This window comes from Cryptomeria japonica, chromosome 8 (assembly GCF_030272615.1).
Source record: "Cryptomeria japonica chromosome 8, Sugi_1.0, whole genome shotgun sequence".
NCBI lineage: Eukaryota > Viridiplantae > Streptophyta > Pinopsida > Cupressales > Cupressaceae > Cryptomeria > Cryptomeria japonica.
In genome coordinates this window covers 222,012,880-222,033,904 of record NC_081412.1, presented here as the reverse complement: position 1 = coordinate 222,033,904, position 21,025 = coordinate 222,012,880, and the positions used below count along the sequence as shown (strand labels likewise).

At 39.0% G+C, this 21,025-nt stretch overlaps 1 protein-coding gene and 1 non-coding gene across 3 annotated transcripts in view; both read right to left on the bottom strand.

The window, feature by feature from the left end:
- The window catches only part of LOC131027598 (auxin response factor 11), a 55,749-nt gene that overhangs the window by 22,269 nt on the left and 12,455 nt on the right, over positions 1–21,025 (bottom strand). For both annotated transcript variants that reach the window (XM_057957668.2, XM_057957667.2), the window contains exons 8-9: positions 3,008–3,127; positions 2,759–2,834 (exon numbers count right to left, since the gene is read on the bottom strand). In XM_057957668.2, coding sequence (XP_057813651.1) covers positions 2,759–2,834; positions 3,008–3,127 — 196 coding nt within the window. The remainder of the gene's footprint in view (positions 1–2,758; positions 2,835–3,007; positions 3,128–21,025) is intronic.
- Positions 4,927–4,997, bottom strand: TRNAV-AAC (transfer RNA valine (anticodon AAC)). Its single transcript has one exon. It is a non-coding gene; the product is annotated as a tRNA-Val (tRNA).

The following is a 21,025-nucleotide window of genomic DNA, read 5'->3' as shown; positions in this document are numbered from 1 at the left end:
AGTGTTTTTAACTTGATTAAGGACACGATGACGGCTCAGGATAAGGGCACAATGACTGTGAACGACTAAGATGGTTTCGCCTTAATTGTGGGCATGACATGTTTCAACTTCATTTTCAATACCTTGTGCACGTCTTCAACAGATGATACTAGTAAATTTATTTAGTGGTTGATAGGAATTTTAATAACGTTTACAAGATAAAAATAGTTTATGAAATGTTAAGAATAAGATTTATAATCAAAGAAGTAAGATATCATTTAAAAAAGATTTGTGTAGTTAAGTTTTGCTTCGAATTATTGTTTTTTTTTTAAAACTTTTTATTAAATTAGTATTATTTTTTATTAATGAATGTTTATTTTCTAGTTGTAAAATTTGAGCAGAAGTTTTCTTTGGTCTTTTTATATTCTTCTTTATAAATATTTTTTACAAGTTATCAAGTAATTAGTTTAGAAGTTGTTATATCATGGAGTATTCCATGATATTATGTTATTTTACTTTTATAATGTTCAATGTGTAGGAAAAATATTTTCTCCTTTAGGATTTTTCATCTATTTATTTCATTTTTAGGTTAGTGTGATCTAGTTTTTGATCGAGTAAGGAATGTCTCCATTTTTTCATTTGATTTTGATTTCACATGAATTTGTTGGTCATGTCTGTAATTGGGATTAAGCTCGACAAGATTTTTTGAGCTTTAGTTGTAAACAAGATTTATGATATATAATTTTCCTTGATATTGATATTGATACTTGAAATTTATATGTATTCAAAGGCTGAACTTGTTTTTTGGTCTATGATATGTATCAAACTCAAATTTTGATTTATAAATGATGGAAATCAGTAATATGTTCTCATATTCAGTATGTATTTTTTCAAGACAATTTTAAAAATTATGTATTTTCAAATGTTTGATAAATTTGCTGAGTTATTACTGATTTTTTCCCCGAGTCTTTGCCAAGTCCTGAGTTTTAAAAAAATTGGGTTTGTCGAGTTATTAAGTCCGAGTTTTACAACTATAGTGTGGATAACATCTTGTGAATTTGAAATACATTGAAACTGATATGTGACTCATCTTTCACCAATGTCTATAACAGCTGCTCTTAAATCTCCAATTGAGGGTTATACTTATAAACTTTCTAGGTGATACATCTCACTAATGCCTTTGTAACCTTTTTGAAATTTCCTTTTTCTTCAATTGTATTTTCTAATTTTGAATGAGCCTCTATCAAATCACTGCTTCTATACAATTGGGTGTGGTTATTGTGCCTACATTTCCCGAGTGCAAGTCACTCCCTTAATCTCCTCCCCCTTGACTGACCTTTGTCCCTTTCTACCTGGACGAATTATTGTTTTCATGATTCGCATGTCCTCCATTGGCATAATGGTGGTGAAATCTTGTGCAAAATAATCCCACTCATTATATTCCCTACATTTGGCAATCGAGATTACATTTGATCATACCTTGATTTTGGCATCAATCATTGCCGTTCCCTTGTGGTGGGGAAGTTCTTGTTATTCCCATCAGTGGTTTATTTTGAGTTTGGACTTATAATATTTTCCTGAGCCAAAAGGACTTCAGCACCTTTGTTATTCATGTCAAACAGGCATCCCTTCACTAGATGATATGTTGTCTAACAAATATCATAGAAAACCTCTAGAGATCATTGCCATTAGAGTAGTATTCCATTCAGTAGGTTGCCCAGCACACGTCTTTTTTGTCATTCTCAATTTCTCCCTTTAAATCTTTGAAAACTTACAATGCACATAACATCTATGTGCAAGTCTTTGAAGGATGTGCTTTGACACAATTCCATCATCTGAACTACTTACTGTTTGAGCTCTCCAACTGATATTGTCTTTCCTGTCAAAATTTTATCACCTGGCCTTAAGCTTCTTCACAGATGATTAGAGGAATTACTTAAGTCTCCATCCACAACTGCAGTTTCCGAGTTCCCAACTATCTCAGCTGCCCATTATATGAGCTAGCTGTTTCGCTCATCGCTTGTCACATGTTTTAGATCTCTGCAACAACTGCATTCCTTGTAAGATTATAAATTCAATATCAATTGAGATTCCAGATTATCCCCAAAGCCACCACATAGCTTTGACAAGGAAACCTGATGCTAGCTACATTAGCATAATTTGCACAATCAACTAATATTGTCTCATGGAATATCATCTCAAGAGGGGCTATGAACAGAAAATTTTGTAGAAAAGTCTTTGCATCTGCATCATATGTCAAGAAACTGACCAATGAAAATATCCCTTAATTAACCCTTGCAACATTCTTCACATAATGATCAAGAATATTATTCCACAAAAGAAGGCTTAAAGCAATTGTCTACGATTTAAGATCAGAAAAATATTGTTTGTGAAGTCCGCGAAGTCCAGGAGTGTTTTAAGTTAAATGAAACTTCACACCGTTTGGAAAAAATGAATTTCTAGATTCCTGCTAATTGAAAATAAATTTGTTTAAAAGGCAACACTCTTTTCATGTCATGAATTAAAGAAGCAATAAATGTAAGAAAAATACATAAAAGAATCTGTCAAAACTCATGATAAACATTTCACAGTTTTGGCAATATAATTAATTTCTGTTCAAATTCAAGGACTTTTGCCAGAGAGAGATGCACTACCTTGGCTACAATGGAAAAGGCATCCTACATTTTCTCTTTTATGTATTTTATCATGCAATATCACAGAGACCTTAAGTACACAAAAACATTGCAGATAAAAATGATGAAATGGTTCTCAAGGCTACCTTCAGAGATCTCCATTTTGAAACAGGCCATCTAGAAGGTTCAATATCACCTATTCCAGTGATTACGCCGGTGTACCTGTTGTCAAAGAGGGTGCTTAAATCCAATATCTGTTTCCCCAACCTGTGTCTCCACACTTTGCCATAGCAACCAAAAACTGAAAAACAATTTAAAAAGAAAAACAGCACAATCCTGAAGATGATGATTTTAATCATCCAAGGTATCTAATTTTGGAAAATTTTCTGTTCAACCTTCTCTCTGCAGCATCTTCCGTTTCAAATCTCATTTTGAATTGCATTCCTATCGAAAGCGATTGGCTGACACTTTTCACATACTTGTGATAAGGAATCACAAACTCCGCTGGACTTGTCCTGAACAATAAATAAAGATTAATCATACAGGCAGTGGTCAGTCTTCCTAACAGTTAAAAAAAAAAGTTAAGATAGTAAGAAAATCTCTACACTACTTCAAAATAAAAAAAGTACACAAAAATTCAAATTTGGAAATACACTCCAAGGGGCTGAGATCATGTGGTTAAAGCATTCAATTATCACTGTGGAGATCCAAGTTCGAATCCCCAAAGTTTACGAGTGGTGACTCTTTGGTCTTCCACTGTTTGGCTTTTAATAGTAATTATAAGTTGTTGCTCTTATGGAGCATATACTGTATTTCTTGTAAGGAGCTAAGTATTTGTATCGGTTGCTTAGAAACTCGTTTGAGCCATGTTTATAGACTATCAGTAATTATTATTAGAAATTTAAAACATACATGGCATATGAAATGGAGTAAGAATGTTTGGATAAGTATGAATATTATCTGTGCTATCCTTTATGTCAATGTTAGCAAACTAATGACCAAATACACAAACATTTAGAGAATTTCATTCCTTGGGTAACAACTGCTATTCTATAGAAAAGGCACAAGACAAGGAACATGTATTGCATACGGGAAACTCTATTTGGCATCTGCCAAAATGCTTAATTTGTGCCTGGCACGCAATGCAATTCTATAAAAGATAATAAAGAAAACTATTGACAAGTGATGCATGATCCAAGATCACTATGATTTGCCACTTCTGCCTTTCCAATTATTAAAGATTTTATGGTAAGATGCCAGGAAGTCCAGAAACAAAACGTAATTACCATACCTACCTTTCAATAAATTGTTACTGATAACTGACATTCCCATCTGCAATGAACCTTCACTTGTTCTGACATCTTCATTGAGCCCTTGATATACTCATTTTCGAGCATTGTTATGGGAGAAGGAAATTGTCCTTGGGGGGCATATAGAGGGTATTCTAAGTCCTACTTTCTTCATTGTGTTCATTGTACATTGGTACCTGTTGTGACGTATTCACATCGCCCCATTGCAAATGGGGACCCCTACCTTTTTGCTTTCTAGGGTTAGTTTAGTTTGCTTGGTTGCTGGGTCTTGTCTATTGACCTTTTGCATTTGAAGGGTCGCCAGGGGGCTCATTAGGATAGCAGGTTCTGTTTGAGGCAGGTGGATCTCCTCAAGAGGCCAGGTCAATTGAGTGATTAGGGGTAATTCGATCCTTCCTAGGGTGTTTTTTGTGTACTATCTGGTCGCACTTCAAATTGCTAAATCAAACCTTGGTTGAATACATAATGTCATCCTGATCCTCAAATGTCCTAAAATTTGGCTAAGTCTGGAATGTCATCCTGATCCTGAAATTTGACCAAGTCTGGAAAATTGAAGAATCCTCCAAAAACTAGATTTTGCATTATAACTTCTGGAGGTCCAAAACCACTCTCAAACATCCTGACAGTATATATGGAATATAACTTAAAGTAATGTTATATTCCATATATGAATCCTGACGAAGAGGCTAAAATATCGAATTTCGCTCCTGACCCTTCCAAAGGGTCCAGAGCGAATTTCTCCATAAGGCATTCTACCTTGCCCCAAACTAAGAACTAACTCATTCCCAGGCATTATTTGTTGAGACATGGACCAGCTAGGACTCAAACCTAGGACCTTCCAACGCTGCTAGAGTGCTCTACCACTGAGCTACTGGCCCCTCTTGGACCAGTCCATCGTCGGTCCGGGTGTGGCTTATTTCCAACACCAACACCCCCCTTAAGCCACACCTCTCGTGTGCTTGGGGCTCCTAGCCTGGACCTGGCTCTGATACCATGTTGAGACATGGACCAGCTAGGACTCGAACCTAGGACCTTCCAATGTTGCTGGAGTGCTCTACCATTGAGCTACTGGCCCCTCTTGGACCAGTCCATCGTCGGTCCGGGTGTGGCTTATTTCCAACACCAACATTATTGAGGGCAAAACACTTATTTGGAATGAAGAAATGTGAAAGATGAAGTCAGGATTACAGCCTAAGGTGAATTTCGCTCCTGACCCTTCCAAAGGGTCCAGAGCGAAATTCATGTAAAACCCTATTTTTCACAAAATCTTGAGCTAGATGTCAACTTGAAGAGCAAATTCGCATGATCATGATGGAAGGAAGCCTAACAAAGTATGTCGTAGGCATGAAAGGGAGAAAGGAAGTAAGAAATTAGCTCAAAATGAGAATTTCGCTCTTGACCCTTCCAAAGGGTCCAGAGCGAAATCCTCATTTGACCCTCTATTTTGCCTGAGGCATTGAAAAATGAAGATTTTGAGCCAAGTAGGTGACAAATTCACTTGAATGTGGCGAGAGGAAGGTGAGTTTGATCAAGTTTAAAGATGGATTGGATGAAAGAGGTGTGAAATCAACCAAGAATGTGAATTTCGCTCATGACCCTTCTAAAGGGTCCAGAGCAAAATTCTTAAAGACACCTTTTTTCTTCTTTGTTTGCACTGAAAGCCTATTCCTTGGACATGGTGGGGGTAGATTGATATGTTCTTGCCTTAGGAGGTGATTGAAAGCATTGAAAAGTGAGGATTTTGTCCAAGATTGTGAATTTCGCTCCTGACCCTTCGAAAGGGTCCAGAGCGAAATTCTTCATAAGCCTCATTTGCTTCCTTGCTTAGACTACCAACCTTGTTCCTTGGGCGTACTTGGAAGTAGATTAACATGTCTTTGCCTTTTGAAGTGAAGGATTTTATCCTAAAACTAGAATTTCGCTCCTGACCCTTCCAAAGGGTCCAGAGCGAAATTATTGAAGAACACCTATTTTTCCTTGGAGAAGGTCAAGTCTTTGATTTTTTATGGCATGGATGGGAGAGGAGTGATGTGGCCTTGCCTTTTGAGGTGGATTGGAGTTGAAGGAATGAAGAGTCAAGCCTAGAACATGAATTTCGCTCTTGACCCTTCCAAAGGGTCCAGAGCGAAATTCCCAAAATCCCTCTTTTCCTTCCATTTTTGTGTTAAACCAAGTGTGGATCAAGGTGGATTGAGCTTGGAAAGACCCCTAGGCATGCCTTTGAATGGATTGTGGCCACCAATGATCAAGATTTTGAGCTAGAACAAGGATTTCGCTCCTGACCCTTCCAAAGGGTCCAAGGTGAAATCCTAAATAGGTCCTATCCCTGGCCATGATTTTTAGCGAATTTCTCCTAGCAAGCCATTTTGAGGTCAAACAAGTGTTGCATACATGGAAGAGGGATCCAAAGATGAGATTCCAAGTATAGAAAGTGAGAATAGTCAATAGTCAATAGTAGTAGTTCAAGAGCAATTAGCTTTTTTTTTAAGAATAGAGTAGAAAGAGAAGGCAAAGATTGTTGTCAAGACATTGTTGCGAAAGACATGTAAACTTCATTGAAGGAATGGTGAATTCTATGTGTCAATTCTACAATTTGCATGGTCTCTATACTTCTCAAATTTAATTTCATGTTATTAGATGAATGGAAGAAATTTGTATGATCAATGGTGAAATTTGTATATCCATACTACTAGCGGTTTGTTGATTGCAAACTTGCCTCGCGTAGTCAACTGGAATCATTCAGCTTAAGCTTAACTTCAATTATCGCTTCTTCATTGATATGCATCAACCTGACGGTGTCTATGCTTGTAGCGGTGATCTGGACATCATAAAGCTTTCCTTAGAAGATTGCACTAACCTTGTGGAGATGATCCTAGCATGTCAAAGCAAGACTTAGTTAAAGTTTCATCAAAGGTCATCCATTGCTCCTACATTCTTAGTGTTAGAATTAGATCCTTCTCCAACCCTTATCCTTTTCCCTTTTTTAAAAATCAAGGATCAGTAAAGACCCACGTTCCAGTGATATCCAAAGCAAATCAGACGCTCAAGTCATCGAATGTAAGTCCCCTTGTGATTCCAGCAAAATCACATCATATGGCAAGAGCTTATCCACACGTAGAGAACCTACAATCAGAACCTTGGAGCTACTCCGATTGATCCTTCTGTGAGATCTTCAGCATTCGGGGAAGCTTTATTCAAGAGAGGATAAGGTACCTTTAGGTATTTTATTTTGTGTTTGGTCGTGTACAAAAGACACATCAACAATACCTCATTAGGCCTCATTGTTGGGACCCATTTCAAATCTTTTCACCTCCTTTTTATGTAACACTCCCTAAATTGCACTTAAGGAGGGGGGTTGTTGTGGTCATAAGGTGGAACATGAAGGATGAAAGAAAAGACAATGAGTATAATGAGTCAATTTATAAGATAATCTCCATGAAGGAAGCTCACTCTGGAGCTTAATGATGTAAGATTATAATGTTGTCCCCTTTTCTTTGAATACAGATTTATAACACCTGGTTTATGTTTATAGCATTTCTTGCATAGATATAAACCTGGGCCCTTTTCTAAACAAGTTGAGCTTCAAGAGGACATGCATCCACATTGTAGACATAAAACACTTAAAAATGGCGAAACCCACTTCATGTAGAAAACTCATCAAGGATAAATGCAGAGCTATTTATATGCCTTTTGAAAAACTATTTGACAAAGTTATAGAGATATTTGTTTACTTTGAAACAATTATGTTGAGATTCCTCAACCACAGAAACTAGTACAGCGGTCTCCTATGTTTCCTGACTTATCTCCTTCTACCATAAAAAATTAACATAGAGGATGATTCTCTACTGACTTGGATTCAATCGATTTTTTCAAGAATGGAAGGTGGGCATCTTTGTCTGTAAGTCTCCTTGTCTTCCCTTGCTTAAGTGGCACCAATGAAGCATCTTAAGCAATGGCTTTTGTTGATAAGACAAATTGTTAAACTAGCCAAAAGTTGATTCGACTTGGTCAGTTTTTGACCTTTGATTTATTTTCATTTGAGCTTCCATGAGTTGGGTCCACCTCAAACAGAAGCAGACTTAACCATTCTCCCTTCGAAATTCTTTAGATTTAGGATTTGTTTCTTTATTATTTTGGGACCCTATATCCCTAATGGATACTTCTTTTATTCCTTTTTGCTGATCAATTTTAGATTAAAAAAAACCATTGAATTAAAATATATAACTAGGTACACATTTCGACTGAAATTAAGAGAGCAATTGGTCAACAAGCTCCGCGACTAAATCTAGGTATCTCTCTACCTATCTATACTGCTCCAATCTCACACATGCATTTACCTAAAGTTATTAACTTATCTATAGTGTCTTCAAAGTGACAGAAAAATATCCCAGAGTGGTGAACAAGGAGAACGTCCAACTCATTATTTATCAAATCATCTAATCATTTATGATGTTGTAGTGTCGAAAATCTCACCCCTTGATGATAAACATGACAAATGGCACCTTCCCCATATCGTTGGAGGCTGGACTCCGCCATCTTGTCCTTTTGTCCACTTAGACCATCCTTGTTAACTCTGGCCGAAGTATTACCAACTCCGCCAACCTGTCACCTTCGAGGACATAGGCGCAACGCAGAGAAGTCCGCACGGCGCTCTAGTGTCCCGCGAATCTGATAGTCCGCAGGTGGCCATTTGAGCGTTACGCCTGCGCCTGGAAGGAATCATAACAACTTTGCATGCACCCATCGACATCCGAATTCCTTCTCAGGCCTTTATCTTTCATGTTAGAGGCATTTGAGAGGATTCTTTTTTGACGTTTTGGTATTCCTTCTTGCAAGTTGAGCTCTTGGAGATTATTTTGGAGAGCACCACCATTGTTGCAACACTTCAAGCATTTTCAAGCATTTCAAGCACTTCACACCAGCACTCCAACAATCATTCGTGAAAGGGGAGTCTACTCAAACCTCTCTTTTTCACTTTCCAAACTTTATTTTCCAATCTCGTATTGCATTATCTATTATCTTTATCATCTCTCTTTTCCCGTGGCTTCCTGGGTTGTCCGTGGAGATGGAAACACCAAAACCGAGGTCTGACTTAGGCAAACTCCAAAACACAACCCTGTAAGTCACCATTCAAAAAAGCACTCTTGACGTCCATCTGATGGACTTTCCAACTGAACTGGGCTGCCAAGGCAAGAATGAGCCGTATGGTACTCATTTTGGCTGTAGGAGCAAAAGTCTCCTCGTAGTCAATGCCTTCTTTCTGTGAGAACCCACGAGCAACAAGACGAGCCTTATACTTGTCTAGAGTTCCATCAGCTTTGTATTTTACTTTGTACACCCATTTGCAGCTAATGGGCTTCTTCCCTGAAGGAAGATCAGAAAGGGCCCAAGTGTGATTCTTCTGAAGACTCTGGAACTTAGCTTCCATAGCCTGTTCCCACTCAGGTATACCTTTAGCCTCTGAGTATGTCTGAGGCTCAAAAACACTGTGTATGTTAGCCATGAGAGCAAAATTGACTGTATGCTGCTGTTTGCTCTTATTACGGGAGGTTCTACCCTCAATGAGCTCAGTATCCCTGAGGTCACCAATGGTCTTGGCCCACCATTTAGGCCGGAGAGTAGAAGTGCAAACATCTGGAGGAGCTGGAAGAGGCTCAGGATCAGGAACAGGAGCAGCAAGAGGAGGATTATTCTCCGGAGGGAACTCAGGTAGTGCATCATCGAAAATAGATTCTGCATCATCCCTCCCATCAAGCGAACCTAATGGAATAAGAACACTGTGAGGCTGATCCTCAGAATTCTGCTCAGAAGAAGGGGACTGAAAGAATCCTCTGTCTTCATCAAATACAACATCACGACTGAAGATAAGACGTTCAGTGTCTATATCTATCAGTCTGTAGGCCTTATGGTGATCACTGTATCCTGTCATCATGAGTTTCTGACTTTTGGAATCCAACTTGGAGCGCTTAGCATCTGGAATCCAAACATAGGCAACAGAGCCAAAAACCTTCAGGTGGCTGATCTGAGGCTTCCGACCAGACCAAACCTCTTCTGGAGTCTTCCCCTTAACAGCCTGAGTAGGAGAGCGGTTAAGAAGGTAGACAGCAGTAAATACTGCTTCAGCCCAATACTTGTTCGGAACACTCCTGTGTTGTAACATAGAACGAGCCATCTCAACAACCGTACGATTGCGACGCTCGACAACACTGTTTTGCTGAGGAGTGTAGGGTGTAGTTAACTGGCGTTTGATGCCATGGGTATCACAGAAGTTGGAGAATGCAGAAGAACAAAATTCCCCCCCGTTATCTGTCCTAAGAGTAATGATACTATGTCCAGACTCTTTTTCAACAAAGGACTTAAACTTCTGAAAGATACTAAATACATCTGATTTATGTTTAAGAAAGTACACCCACATCTTTCTACTAAAATCATCTACAATAAGCAAAAAATATTTGCATCCAGTAACAGAAGATGTATTCATAGGACCACAAATATCAGCATGAAGTAATTGAAGTACCTTAGATGCGCGCCAAGACTTTCCATGTGGGAATGAAGTCCGATGCTGTTTGCCAGCTTGACAGGCGCCACATACTCCAAGATGCTGAGTCTGAATATCAGGTAACCCTGAAACAAGTCCCTCCCGAGACAGCTGAGAGAGATACTGAATGTTGAGATGTCCATATCTCTGATGCCACAAAGTGCTAAGAGGAGAAACACGAGCTGCCAAAGCCACTTCAGGAGAATCACCAGTGTCAAGGAGCCTATATAGACCATGATCCTCTAGACCAACAGCAACAGTAAGACGAGTCTCCCGATCAATGATGGAGCACTTGTGAGCACTAAACACCACATCTAGTTGAGGAGAATTCCTCATAATCTGGCTGACAGAGAGCAGATTAAGTTCCATTCCAGGAACATAATACACATTCAGAAAAAGGAGAGTCCTGCCACCAGACTGTATCTGAACAATGCCTCTGCCAACAACTGTATACTCCTCACCTCCGCCAAATACAACGGAATCACTGAAAGGTGAGAAGTCTGTAAACCAGTCACGCCGATGAGAAAAGTGACGTGATGCACCAGAGTCGATGTACCAAGCAGAAGACCTGGCATGATCTGAAGACCTCTTAGCCATAAAAGCATAAAAGGCGGACTCCTTCTGCTCGGAATGTTTCGCAACATGTGCCTTCTGGTGTGACCCTCCCTGCTTCTTTTGTTCAGAAGCTAGCCTCTGACGGCAATCTTTCTTCATATGGCCGTACTTGTGACAGTAATTGCACTGCACATTTTTCTTCTTAGCTCCATCCTGTGTCTGAGAAGAGCCTTTCTGCTGAGAAGACTGAGAGGACTGAAATTTGCCTTTATCCTTCTGAAAGGATTGAGCTGTGAAGGCATTTTCCGAGGAGGCTGATGTAGTACCACTACCAAATTGTTGTTTCCAGCGATCCTGCTGGAGAAGTTTGGTGCATAGTTCTGAAAACTTCAAATCAACATTAGTGGAAGTAATATTGAGGGTTTCAATGAAGTGTTCATACGATTTCGGAAGACTTTTTAAAGTGATTACAACCATGTCTTCTTCCTCCATAGTTCGACCAATAGCTTCGAGTTGATCTCGAATGTCCTTAATCCTCGTGAGGTGCTCCTGTAAGGACATACGTTCGTCCATCATAATGGAGAACAACTGATTCTTCAGAAAGAATGCTCGGCTCTTGTCGGATGTCTCATGCAATTCCTTCAGATGCTTCCAGATGTCAGAAGTTGTCTTGCCGGAAGGAATCTGCGGTAACTGATCATCAGTTACTGAGAGTTTGAGAAGCATGATTGCCTCCCGATTTCGTTCATCAAACTTATCTTGATCTACACCAGGTGTACCAGGACTGAGTTCTTTGCCCAAAACAAGCTAATCAAGACGCCTATATTCAAAAATGGTCAACATACGCTGTTTCCAGATGTTGTAGTTGTGACCATTAAAGCGTTGACTGCCTTCTAACATCAGATTGGTGAGAGAAGCCATTGGCACATTTCCCAAGAAAAATCCAATAACAACCCAGAAAAGTGTGCAAAAAACCCAGAAGGATTCTCCTATCAGAATTTGGATTCGCGGGCTCGAAAATCGAGGCACGAAAATCGAGGCACCCAAAAAAAATGGACAACAACCCAGATTAGGGTTTGAAAAACCCACCACGAATCTGCAGGAAAAACTGAACTTCGATAAAAACTAGAGGTAAGAACTTCAATCGAAGATTGCAGAGGTCGGCGCCATTGTTTGCAGACAGAAAATGACGAGAGGCACCGGGTTCGTTTCCCCACGATAGTGCAGAAAATGACAGGTTGCAGGTGGCGCCGCTGGAGGTGACGACGCCGAAGCCTGCAGACATGCACAGAGCCGAACAGGTCACGACGCAAACAGATCGCGCAGGTTGCAGGTCACCGAACAGGTCACGGGTGGCGTTTGCAGGCGGAGGTCGCGACGCCGAGGTCAGAAACTAGCCCACGGTTTGCACAGAGCCACAGACACCACCAGGGACAGACTGAACGCCGAAAAACGACGACCCTGCGCGAACACAGGTCGCGGTAAAACACGACGCCAAAAAAAAACGACGATTCCGCCCAGAAGCCAGAAAAAAACTTTGAAAATTTTTTTCAAAAGAATAATTTCGAAAATTTCCACTAATTGGAAATTAGGATTAAAAAATTTTCGAAAAAATTCCTCCTGTAGCTCTGATACCATAAAACAGTGCGAAACACGCAATGGATTTCAAAGAATTGATTGATTAATCAGAATGAGCAAAACGCTCATAAATAATACAAGCTATTTACAAGAATAGCAAGTTTCTAAAAGAAACTGCTGAGAAGATCGAAGACGATCTTTCTAAAATAGAATATACACTGAATGAGCATTAATACTAATAATAACATATTTTAATATTCTATTATTAAAATCCTTAAGGGGGTAATTTAATTGTAAATGATTATTTAAATCTTTTAGGGGTTTAGATATCAATAATGGAAGATTTATCTTCTCAACAATAATATTAATGATTTAGTTAGTTTAATGATGTTTTGGGAACTTTACATTCAATTGCATAATTAATTAATATTAATACAATAAAATTTGTATTAATGTTTAATTTAATGGAATTTGGAATTATAAGGAAATAATATTGACACTTCATGTAATTAAATTTGAAGAAATTATTGGGCGAATTAATTGATTATAAAGGTTGTGCCGACCTTATAGGAATAATTTATTCATCCTTAGTTAATGGGAATTATTGTAAATGTTAAGTAATTTAAATATAATTTATTAGGAACTAAATTCAAGATTATTGGATGGTTTCCAACACTTAGATAAAACCTAATTAAATTGATTATCAGATCACTTAGGAGATTGGGAAAGGTCCTAAGCCTCCTAGTTAAATAAAATAATTTATCGCCCGTATTAGAGGCCCATTCTTATTGACACTTAAGATGTCGTTTAGTGAAACTAATTAAGTTATCACATCTATTTAAGCATAGATCACAAGTAATTTAGCGTTATAAAAATAAATTGTTGCTGCGTTTTTGCCCAAAAGTTTGGGCATCGCAAAATCCTAATATAGTATTGGTAGAACATCAACTAGAAGAGCAAATGAATTAGGATAAAGATGCAACCAAGGAGGTAGAAGTAAAACAATTGAGAAGAAAGTTGAAGATAAAGTTGCAACTCAGAAACAGGAAGAAAAGGAATTGTTTCCTGAACAAATGAAGAAACGGGTAGGGCGAAAAAGAGATGTCCAAAGGTGAGGATGATAAACTAAGAATTGCACATAAGGAACAAGGCCAATAAAAAAATCTGAAGGAAGATGGATAAGATGAGTAGAGAAAGTTAATGTTTTGATGAAAGAAGCTGATAAAATAATGTCGGACATTGAAATTATGATACAAGATGATAGGCAAATGATGGAAAAGGCAATTTCAAGTGAATCTAACCCATCATGAACTCCTTCACAAGATAAGTGCATTAGAGTCTCAATCCCTTCATGATTAGACATTGATATTCAAAAGAGGAAGAAAATCGTTAAGCTATCTTATAATGATCTCTCAACTATTTCTATCATGCTAGATGTGCCACCACCTAGGAAGAAGCCTAGAGTTTTATCTTCTATCTACAATGATGCTAGTGGATCCAAAGTTACAGAAATTGCTACTACTCCCATGTGTTGTGACCATTTCACACATCGCCCCATCACAAATGGGGACCCCCTCTTTTGCTTTTAGTTTCTACGTTTTAGGTTGGATTGGCAATAGTGATCCTTTAGATTGAGTGAAGTTGAGTTGATTTTCTCCTCATTTTTTTTGAAATGAACGATTCATGATGATCATTTCATTTGATCATCATCATTGGCTTGCAAAATCAGAGATGAAGTGCTGAAATTTGGTTAAGGCAAGTTGTTTTAGAGAGTGAATGCTTGGAAGGAGGATAGGCTAAAGTCAAAGTAATCATGAAGAGGCTTAGGACCAAGTGATTAAGTAAGCAAAATTGTCAGCTTGGAGTCATTTCCTTTGACCCCCTAAAGCTGCAATCTTCCTTAGGTGCACTCCCTTAGACCTCACTGAAGCCCGATCAAGGAAGGAGACCTCCAAATTTGATTAAGGAGGAGCATTTAGTGTTTTTTGCATTTGATTTGGCAGATAACGAACTCAAGCTTGACGCCTTTGAGGCATTTCCTTTGCCCCTTCAAATCATGAAGAGGTTTAGGGCAAAGTGATTAAGTAAGCAAAATTGTCAGCTTGGAATCATTTCCTTTGACCCCCTAAAGCTACAATCTTCCTTAGGTGCACTCCCTTAGACCTCATTGAAGCCCAATCAAGGAAGGAGACCTCCAAATTTGATTAAGGAAGTGAATGCTTGGAAGGAGGATAGGTTAAAGTCAAAGTAATCATGAAGAGGCTTAGGGCCAAGTGATTAAGTAAGCAAAATTGTCAGCTTGGAGTCATTTCCTTTGACCCCCTAAAGCTGCAATCTTCCTTAGGTGCACTCCCTTAGACCTCATTGAAGCCCGATCAAGGAAGGACACCTCCAAATTTGATTAAGGAGGAGCATTTAGTGGTTTTTGCATTTGATTTGGAGGATAACGAACTCAAGCTTGATGCCTTTGAGGCATTTCCTTTGCCCCTTCAAATCAGCGAACTGCATTTGAGTCATTTCCTTTGCCCCCCAAAATCAGCGAATTTCCTTTGGTCTCTCAAATCAGCGAACTTTCACCTCACATTTCCTTTGCTTGGTGATGATCACGACCATGCTATAACGCTTCTAAGAGGCTATCAAAAGTCTGATCCATGACAAGCGAAGGGAGTGAATGGAGTAACAAGTTAATCAACAAGTGATGAATCATTGTCAATACTCCTTCAAGCATCAACCTTAGCATTTCCTTTGGGGTCCCAAAAGTGTGATCTTTCACCATGGCGTTTCCTTTGTTCCCCTCAAAGCGCGACCCAACACTTCCTTTGCCCCTCTCCAAGACATGACCTTTCACCTTAGTGCTTCCAATGCCCATTCAAATTTGCGAACTTCATTTGACCCCCATCATCCACAACTGAAGGAAGGACATAAGTTTTAGCGCCAGCCTATGGGAAGGGGCCCATTAAAGCAAGGAGACATTTAAAGTTTAAATTTAAATCAATGAAAGCAAGTCAGCCTTCATCCTTTGGAAATCGAGATTGCAAAACATTAAATGAAAGGCACAAGTCGGCCTTGAGATGAAGAAGCGCACCCCCTCAATGATTATAAAGCCAACGTTGATCATTTCATTTGATCAACATACAATTGACAAAGCGAATGATCTCAATCAGGTGCAGCGATTTTGATTAAGAAGCAGTGATTCCATTCAAAGCAAGACATTGTCAAGTTAATCATTGCAAAGGCAGCGAATTCACTTTCAATTGATAGCGATTTTATTCAAGCATAAGGCAAATTCAACATTAAGATTGAGGACTTGACATTGTTAATTCATTCAAGGCACAAAGCGCATTTGTTGTTGCTGACCAGCGATCTGGCATCATCAAAAACAGTGGTCAGCACCATCAAATTAGCGAATTCCACCTTCAGCTCCCGCATTTGACATCATTATCACAGCAAAAGCGCTTCAATACAAGGGCAATTCTGCCAAATTAAAGACTAACTGGAAGCAATCAATCAGTTTAGGACATATTTTCAGGTCTGAAACAAGTGGTTTTAATCATTTTTCATTGAAAAATCAGACTTTAATGCGCTGATATAGCTCCACGGTTAGGGTTTGTGATGAGGTATCAGGCATAGAGATTATTTCATACCATGCTTTAGAACACTTGAATTAATCATTTGACAAGTTTTAATGCAAAATTCATAAGGGTTAGACGGTTATGTTCAAGTAGGATCAGGTTTTGCAAGCTAGGGTTTTAAGTACTTTTAACATAAGCACCTAGGGTTTTAACAATATTGAAGATTTTAGTAAATTATCAGCTTTAGAGCAGAAATTGCTAACTTCGGTGATTAATTTCAGCTTGTGAGCATTAATACCATATTATAAAACTAACTTAGACAACTCTCGCAAGTAGAGCATGGTGACCCCGAAGACTGGAATAGGTACACGACAAACCCTCATCAAGGAAGACTCGAAGGGTGAGGCACTAGAGTCCAAGATAACATCATTTTGGAGCAATGTAGGAGACACCAATCTTAGGCAAATTGACATGAAGAAGTTCCAAGGCCCCTTGTATACTACCAGGCCTTCAAGATTTTCAAAGATAATGATCGAGAGTGGGATAGTAAAAGCAATAGGCTTCCCTTTGGCTATACAATGCAATGAGTAGATCGTTGAGTGTGCCAAACACCATGATGCCAGCACAAGAACAATAGTGCCACCTGATGGCAAAGTACTTGTCTACGTATCCGAGACAGCTATCAGCAAGGCTTTCCATATACCTAATCCTAAAGGCATGATTTACGAAAGCAAAGAAGCACAAGCATTTTGTGAGGACGACCCCGACAAATGCCTTCGCATAATCAACAAGTATTGGTTATTAAAGAGTAGGCCCGGCATATCCAAGGTACCCACCAAGCTTCATAGGATTGATTTTAAGGAGTTTATTGACTTGATCACTTTACCCAACCGAATTATGGGAGCCACTCAAGCATCCCAGTTCAAGAATTGGATGTTCTATTTCATGGAACCAATATCGACTAGAAAGGAAAGGATCAACTGGGCAAGAATCATAAGCAATAACCTTGACATACAATTGAAGAGGTTGGCACATACAAAAACATTTTACATGAGTTCATATATCATATATTCGCTTGCCAAAGCTCGTGAGTACACAAGGTTGATGTATAGAGGCCCGGTTGGAATGGGAGTTGGAGAGTTGAGAGCATTCGAGTCATACACATAGCTACACTACCCTAGCAGAGTACATTACATAAGGGTGAACAATGCCTTCACCATGCTATCCCCGCAAGCAAAGGAGTTGACAAAGAAGTTTGGTGCTTGGTATCTAGTTTCCTAAGTTCACCTACATAAGAATTCAAGGATGCTCTTGTTCGCCCTACATGCTACCACGATATCCTACCGACAAGATAGTGTTGCTTGAGTTGGTGAGGCAGTTGATGACATATAATAAAGTGCAAAAGAATAGACACAAGACAAGAATCACTTTTCCCATCTTAGTTGGGCAATCATTGGAGGTGTGTCCATCCTTACAAGAAAGTAGAGGAAGAATTGAGATCCCATCTTCTTATCCCATACTTCTCCAAAGACAACTTTGATCCTTATGGCAACATCGGAAGAGATAATGGAAGAAAGCACAAACACAAGCTACAATTGGAAGATCATTTCCTGAATGCCCAAGGCAATTTCGAGATAAGAAGAAGAATGTGATCAAGACTACCAATTGACATTGTTAGGATGTGCAAAGTCTTCGACATTCCAGATCAGGCACAAGATAGTGGAAAATGCCTTCAGCCGGTGTACAAACAAGAGAAAGTCAAGAAGATGGAAGTCAATTGGACTGATGTGGAGATCACTGATTTGAAAGATTTGATGAAGCTAGTCTTAGCATACACAAGACGACGGGTGAATATCCAAATCCAAGACAATTTCGAGATAAGAAGAATAATATGCTCAAGACTACCAATTGACATCATCAGGATGTGCAAAGTCTTTGACATTCCAAACCAGGCACAAGATAGTGGAAAACGCCTTTAGTTGTTGTAGGAGCAAGAGAAAGTCAAGAAGATGGAAGTCAATTGGATTGATGTGGAGGCTCACCGATTTGAAAGATTTAATGAAGCTAGTCTTAGCATACACAAGACAACAGGTGAATATCCAAATCCAGAGGCTGGAGAGCCAAAATACACAGTTGACCTTCAAATTAATGGGAGAAGAAGAATCCTCTGATGAAGATACAAAAAGCACAAGCGTTAGTGGAAGTGCCACCCAGTCAACTCACTCCAGAGGATCAAAGAGAAAAGAAAGTCACAAGAAAGAGCCTTCAAACAAGAAGCACAAATCAAATTCAAGCCGTCCTTCCACTAGTACTTCCTCCATACACGAAGTAGAGATGAATCAAGGAGACGGCTAGGAAAGTCAGCCGCCTAGAGGAAGCACTGATCACAGAGTGAATGAATCCATGGAGTCTACAATCCAGAATAGCAGATGTGAGAAGACAAATAGGGGTAAGAAACCACAAAGTCATGACAATTCAGTTCCACACGAGTAGGCCAATGACAAAGAAGGCAAAGATGTGTATGTGAATATTGAAAATGAAGATGAAGAAGTAACCTCTCCACCCCAAGAAGATCAATAGCTCAATGAGGTCCAAGTGGAAGAAGAGAAATCTGCTATCCTGGCATGGCTTAGGGAGAGGTTGGCAAAAGAACTAATAGTAGTAGAGGAAGATCCTATTGAAGATTTGGACAACTTCCTAAATAGAACTCAACAGACTGTTGAGAAAAAGAAGGCGACTAAGATGTCAAAGATGACAAGGGACAGTACAGGATCTCGAGTGATATAGATTGCCACTCCAAGGGTAGATAAGCTTGAAAGCGAGATTACAACAAAAGAGTATGATTTAGAGACTATTGATTTGGTTCCTCCCTCCATTGAATTGGCATTGGAAGAAGTAACCTCTCCAACCCGAGAAGATCAGCAGCTCAATGAAGTCCAAGTAGAAGAAGAGAAATCTGCTATCCCAGCATGGCTTAGGGAGAGGTTGGCAAAAGAAGTAATAGTAGTAGAGGAAGATCCTATCGATGATTTGGACAACTTCCTAAATAGAACTCAAGAGATTGTTGAGAAAAAGAAGGCGACTAAGATGTCAAAGATGACAAGGGACAGAACAGGATCTCGAGTGATATAGATTGCCACTCCAAGGGTAGATAAGCTTGAGAGCAAGATCACAGCAGAAGAGTATGATTTAGAGACTCTTGATTTAGGTCCTCCCTCCACTGAGCAACCATTGGAAGACATGAATGATATGGTAAAGACAGTCCATCATATGTTGAAGCTGGAAGTAGAAAAGAATAAGAAATTGGAAAGAGAAGTAAGTGCCCTGAGAAGCTCCTTGCAACAGTTCGAGGAACTGCTAAGGCAACATGATCCTTCAGCTATGCCACAACCATTGCTTCCTCCCAACTTAGTTGACAATTTGGAGAAGATGAGAACTTCAGCCCACCTGATGGAGACTTGGATAAATAAAGCTTTTAAAAAGGCAAATGCATTTGTGAAGGAATTAGTGAGGATATTTGATAAAACCGTAGGTGTTCTTGAAAGAACTCAAATCCTCATGGCAGCCTATTATTCTTCATTTTCACCAGAGACTATACTATGCCGAGACTACAAGCAATGAAGAATCTACCTAAGCAAACCTTGGTGAATGGTGAAGTGTTGAAAGATGGGCAGTCGCCTGATTTCCAACAATGGTGTAACTTGCTCCGAATGAGGAAGGTCATTTTTGAAGATATTAATAGTGGATGCACCTAGGTGGATGAAGCAATAAACTTGATACATGATAAGATTGTGGAGGTAGCTGAGATCATATTGGGAAGGAGATGAATGAAGGAATTCACATAGATGCCAATGAGTTGGCTAACAAAGTGAAAGTTATATTCTTTGGAACAGATGGATCACTTCAAAGAAGCAATTGGAAGACATACACACATTCATGGTACTTGCCAACAAGACTAAGGATTTTGGACCAAGATGGGAGACGACCTTTGCCTCTGCCTTAGACGAAGCGAGCTTCATGGAAGAACAACTGAAGAACTTGCCTGCTGCTCCAATAACTGAAATTGAGTTCATGATGTCCAGATTCTTTGAATTTGCAACAAAAGAAAAGGATAAGGGAAAGAAGCTTCTGGAAGATAATTTGTTATGATCCTATGTGGCATCATTTTTCTTATTGGAGGATTTTTCCTCAATGTTTGTGTCAAATGGATGTCACATTCGCATTGGCTGATATTATATAATTTGCAAAAAAGTAGGTTTTGATTTAACAAACCCTAATTAAGATTTAGATGGTATAATCTTGGCCCTTGATTCTGATTTAATTTTGGCCATTCATTGTATTTGGGAGCACTATATAAGCCCCACTCATTTCATTTGTAAAGGATTGATTAGAAGAGTTTTGAAGATTTGTTGCTTAGATGCTACTAGAATTAAGAAAATAATTGAAGTGTTTGTGACTTATTGTGTTTTGGAGCATTTGCTTGTTTCCTCATCCTTTTATGAGAGAACTGAATAATTGAAAAGACGGAAAAAATAGAATAGAATTTGTGAAAGATGCATGTGCATGATTGATAGTGAAGCTCTCATTGTTCATACTACTAGTATTTCATCAATGGTGAAATATCCTGCATAGTCAACTAAACCTATTTTAGCCAAGCTTAACTTCAATTACTATTTCATCATTGATATGCTTCACCTTGAAGGTATCTATGCTTGTGGTAGTGATTTGAAAATCATAAAGCTACCCCTAGAAGATTGCACTAGCATTGTGGAGATGTTCATGGCATGTCAAAGCAAAGTTTTGTTGAGCTCACATGAAGTTGTCCATTGTCTTGCATTCTTAGCATTAGCATAGCATTCC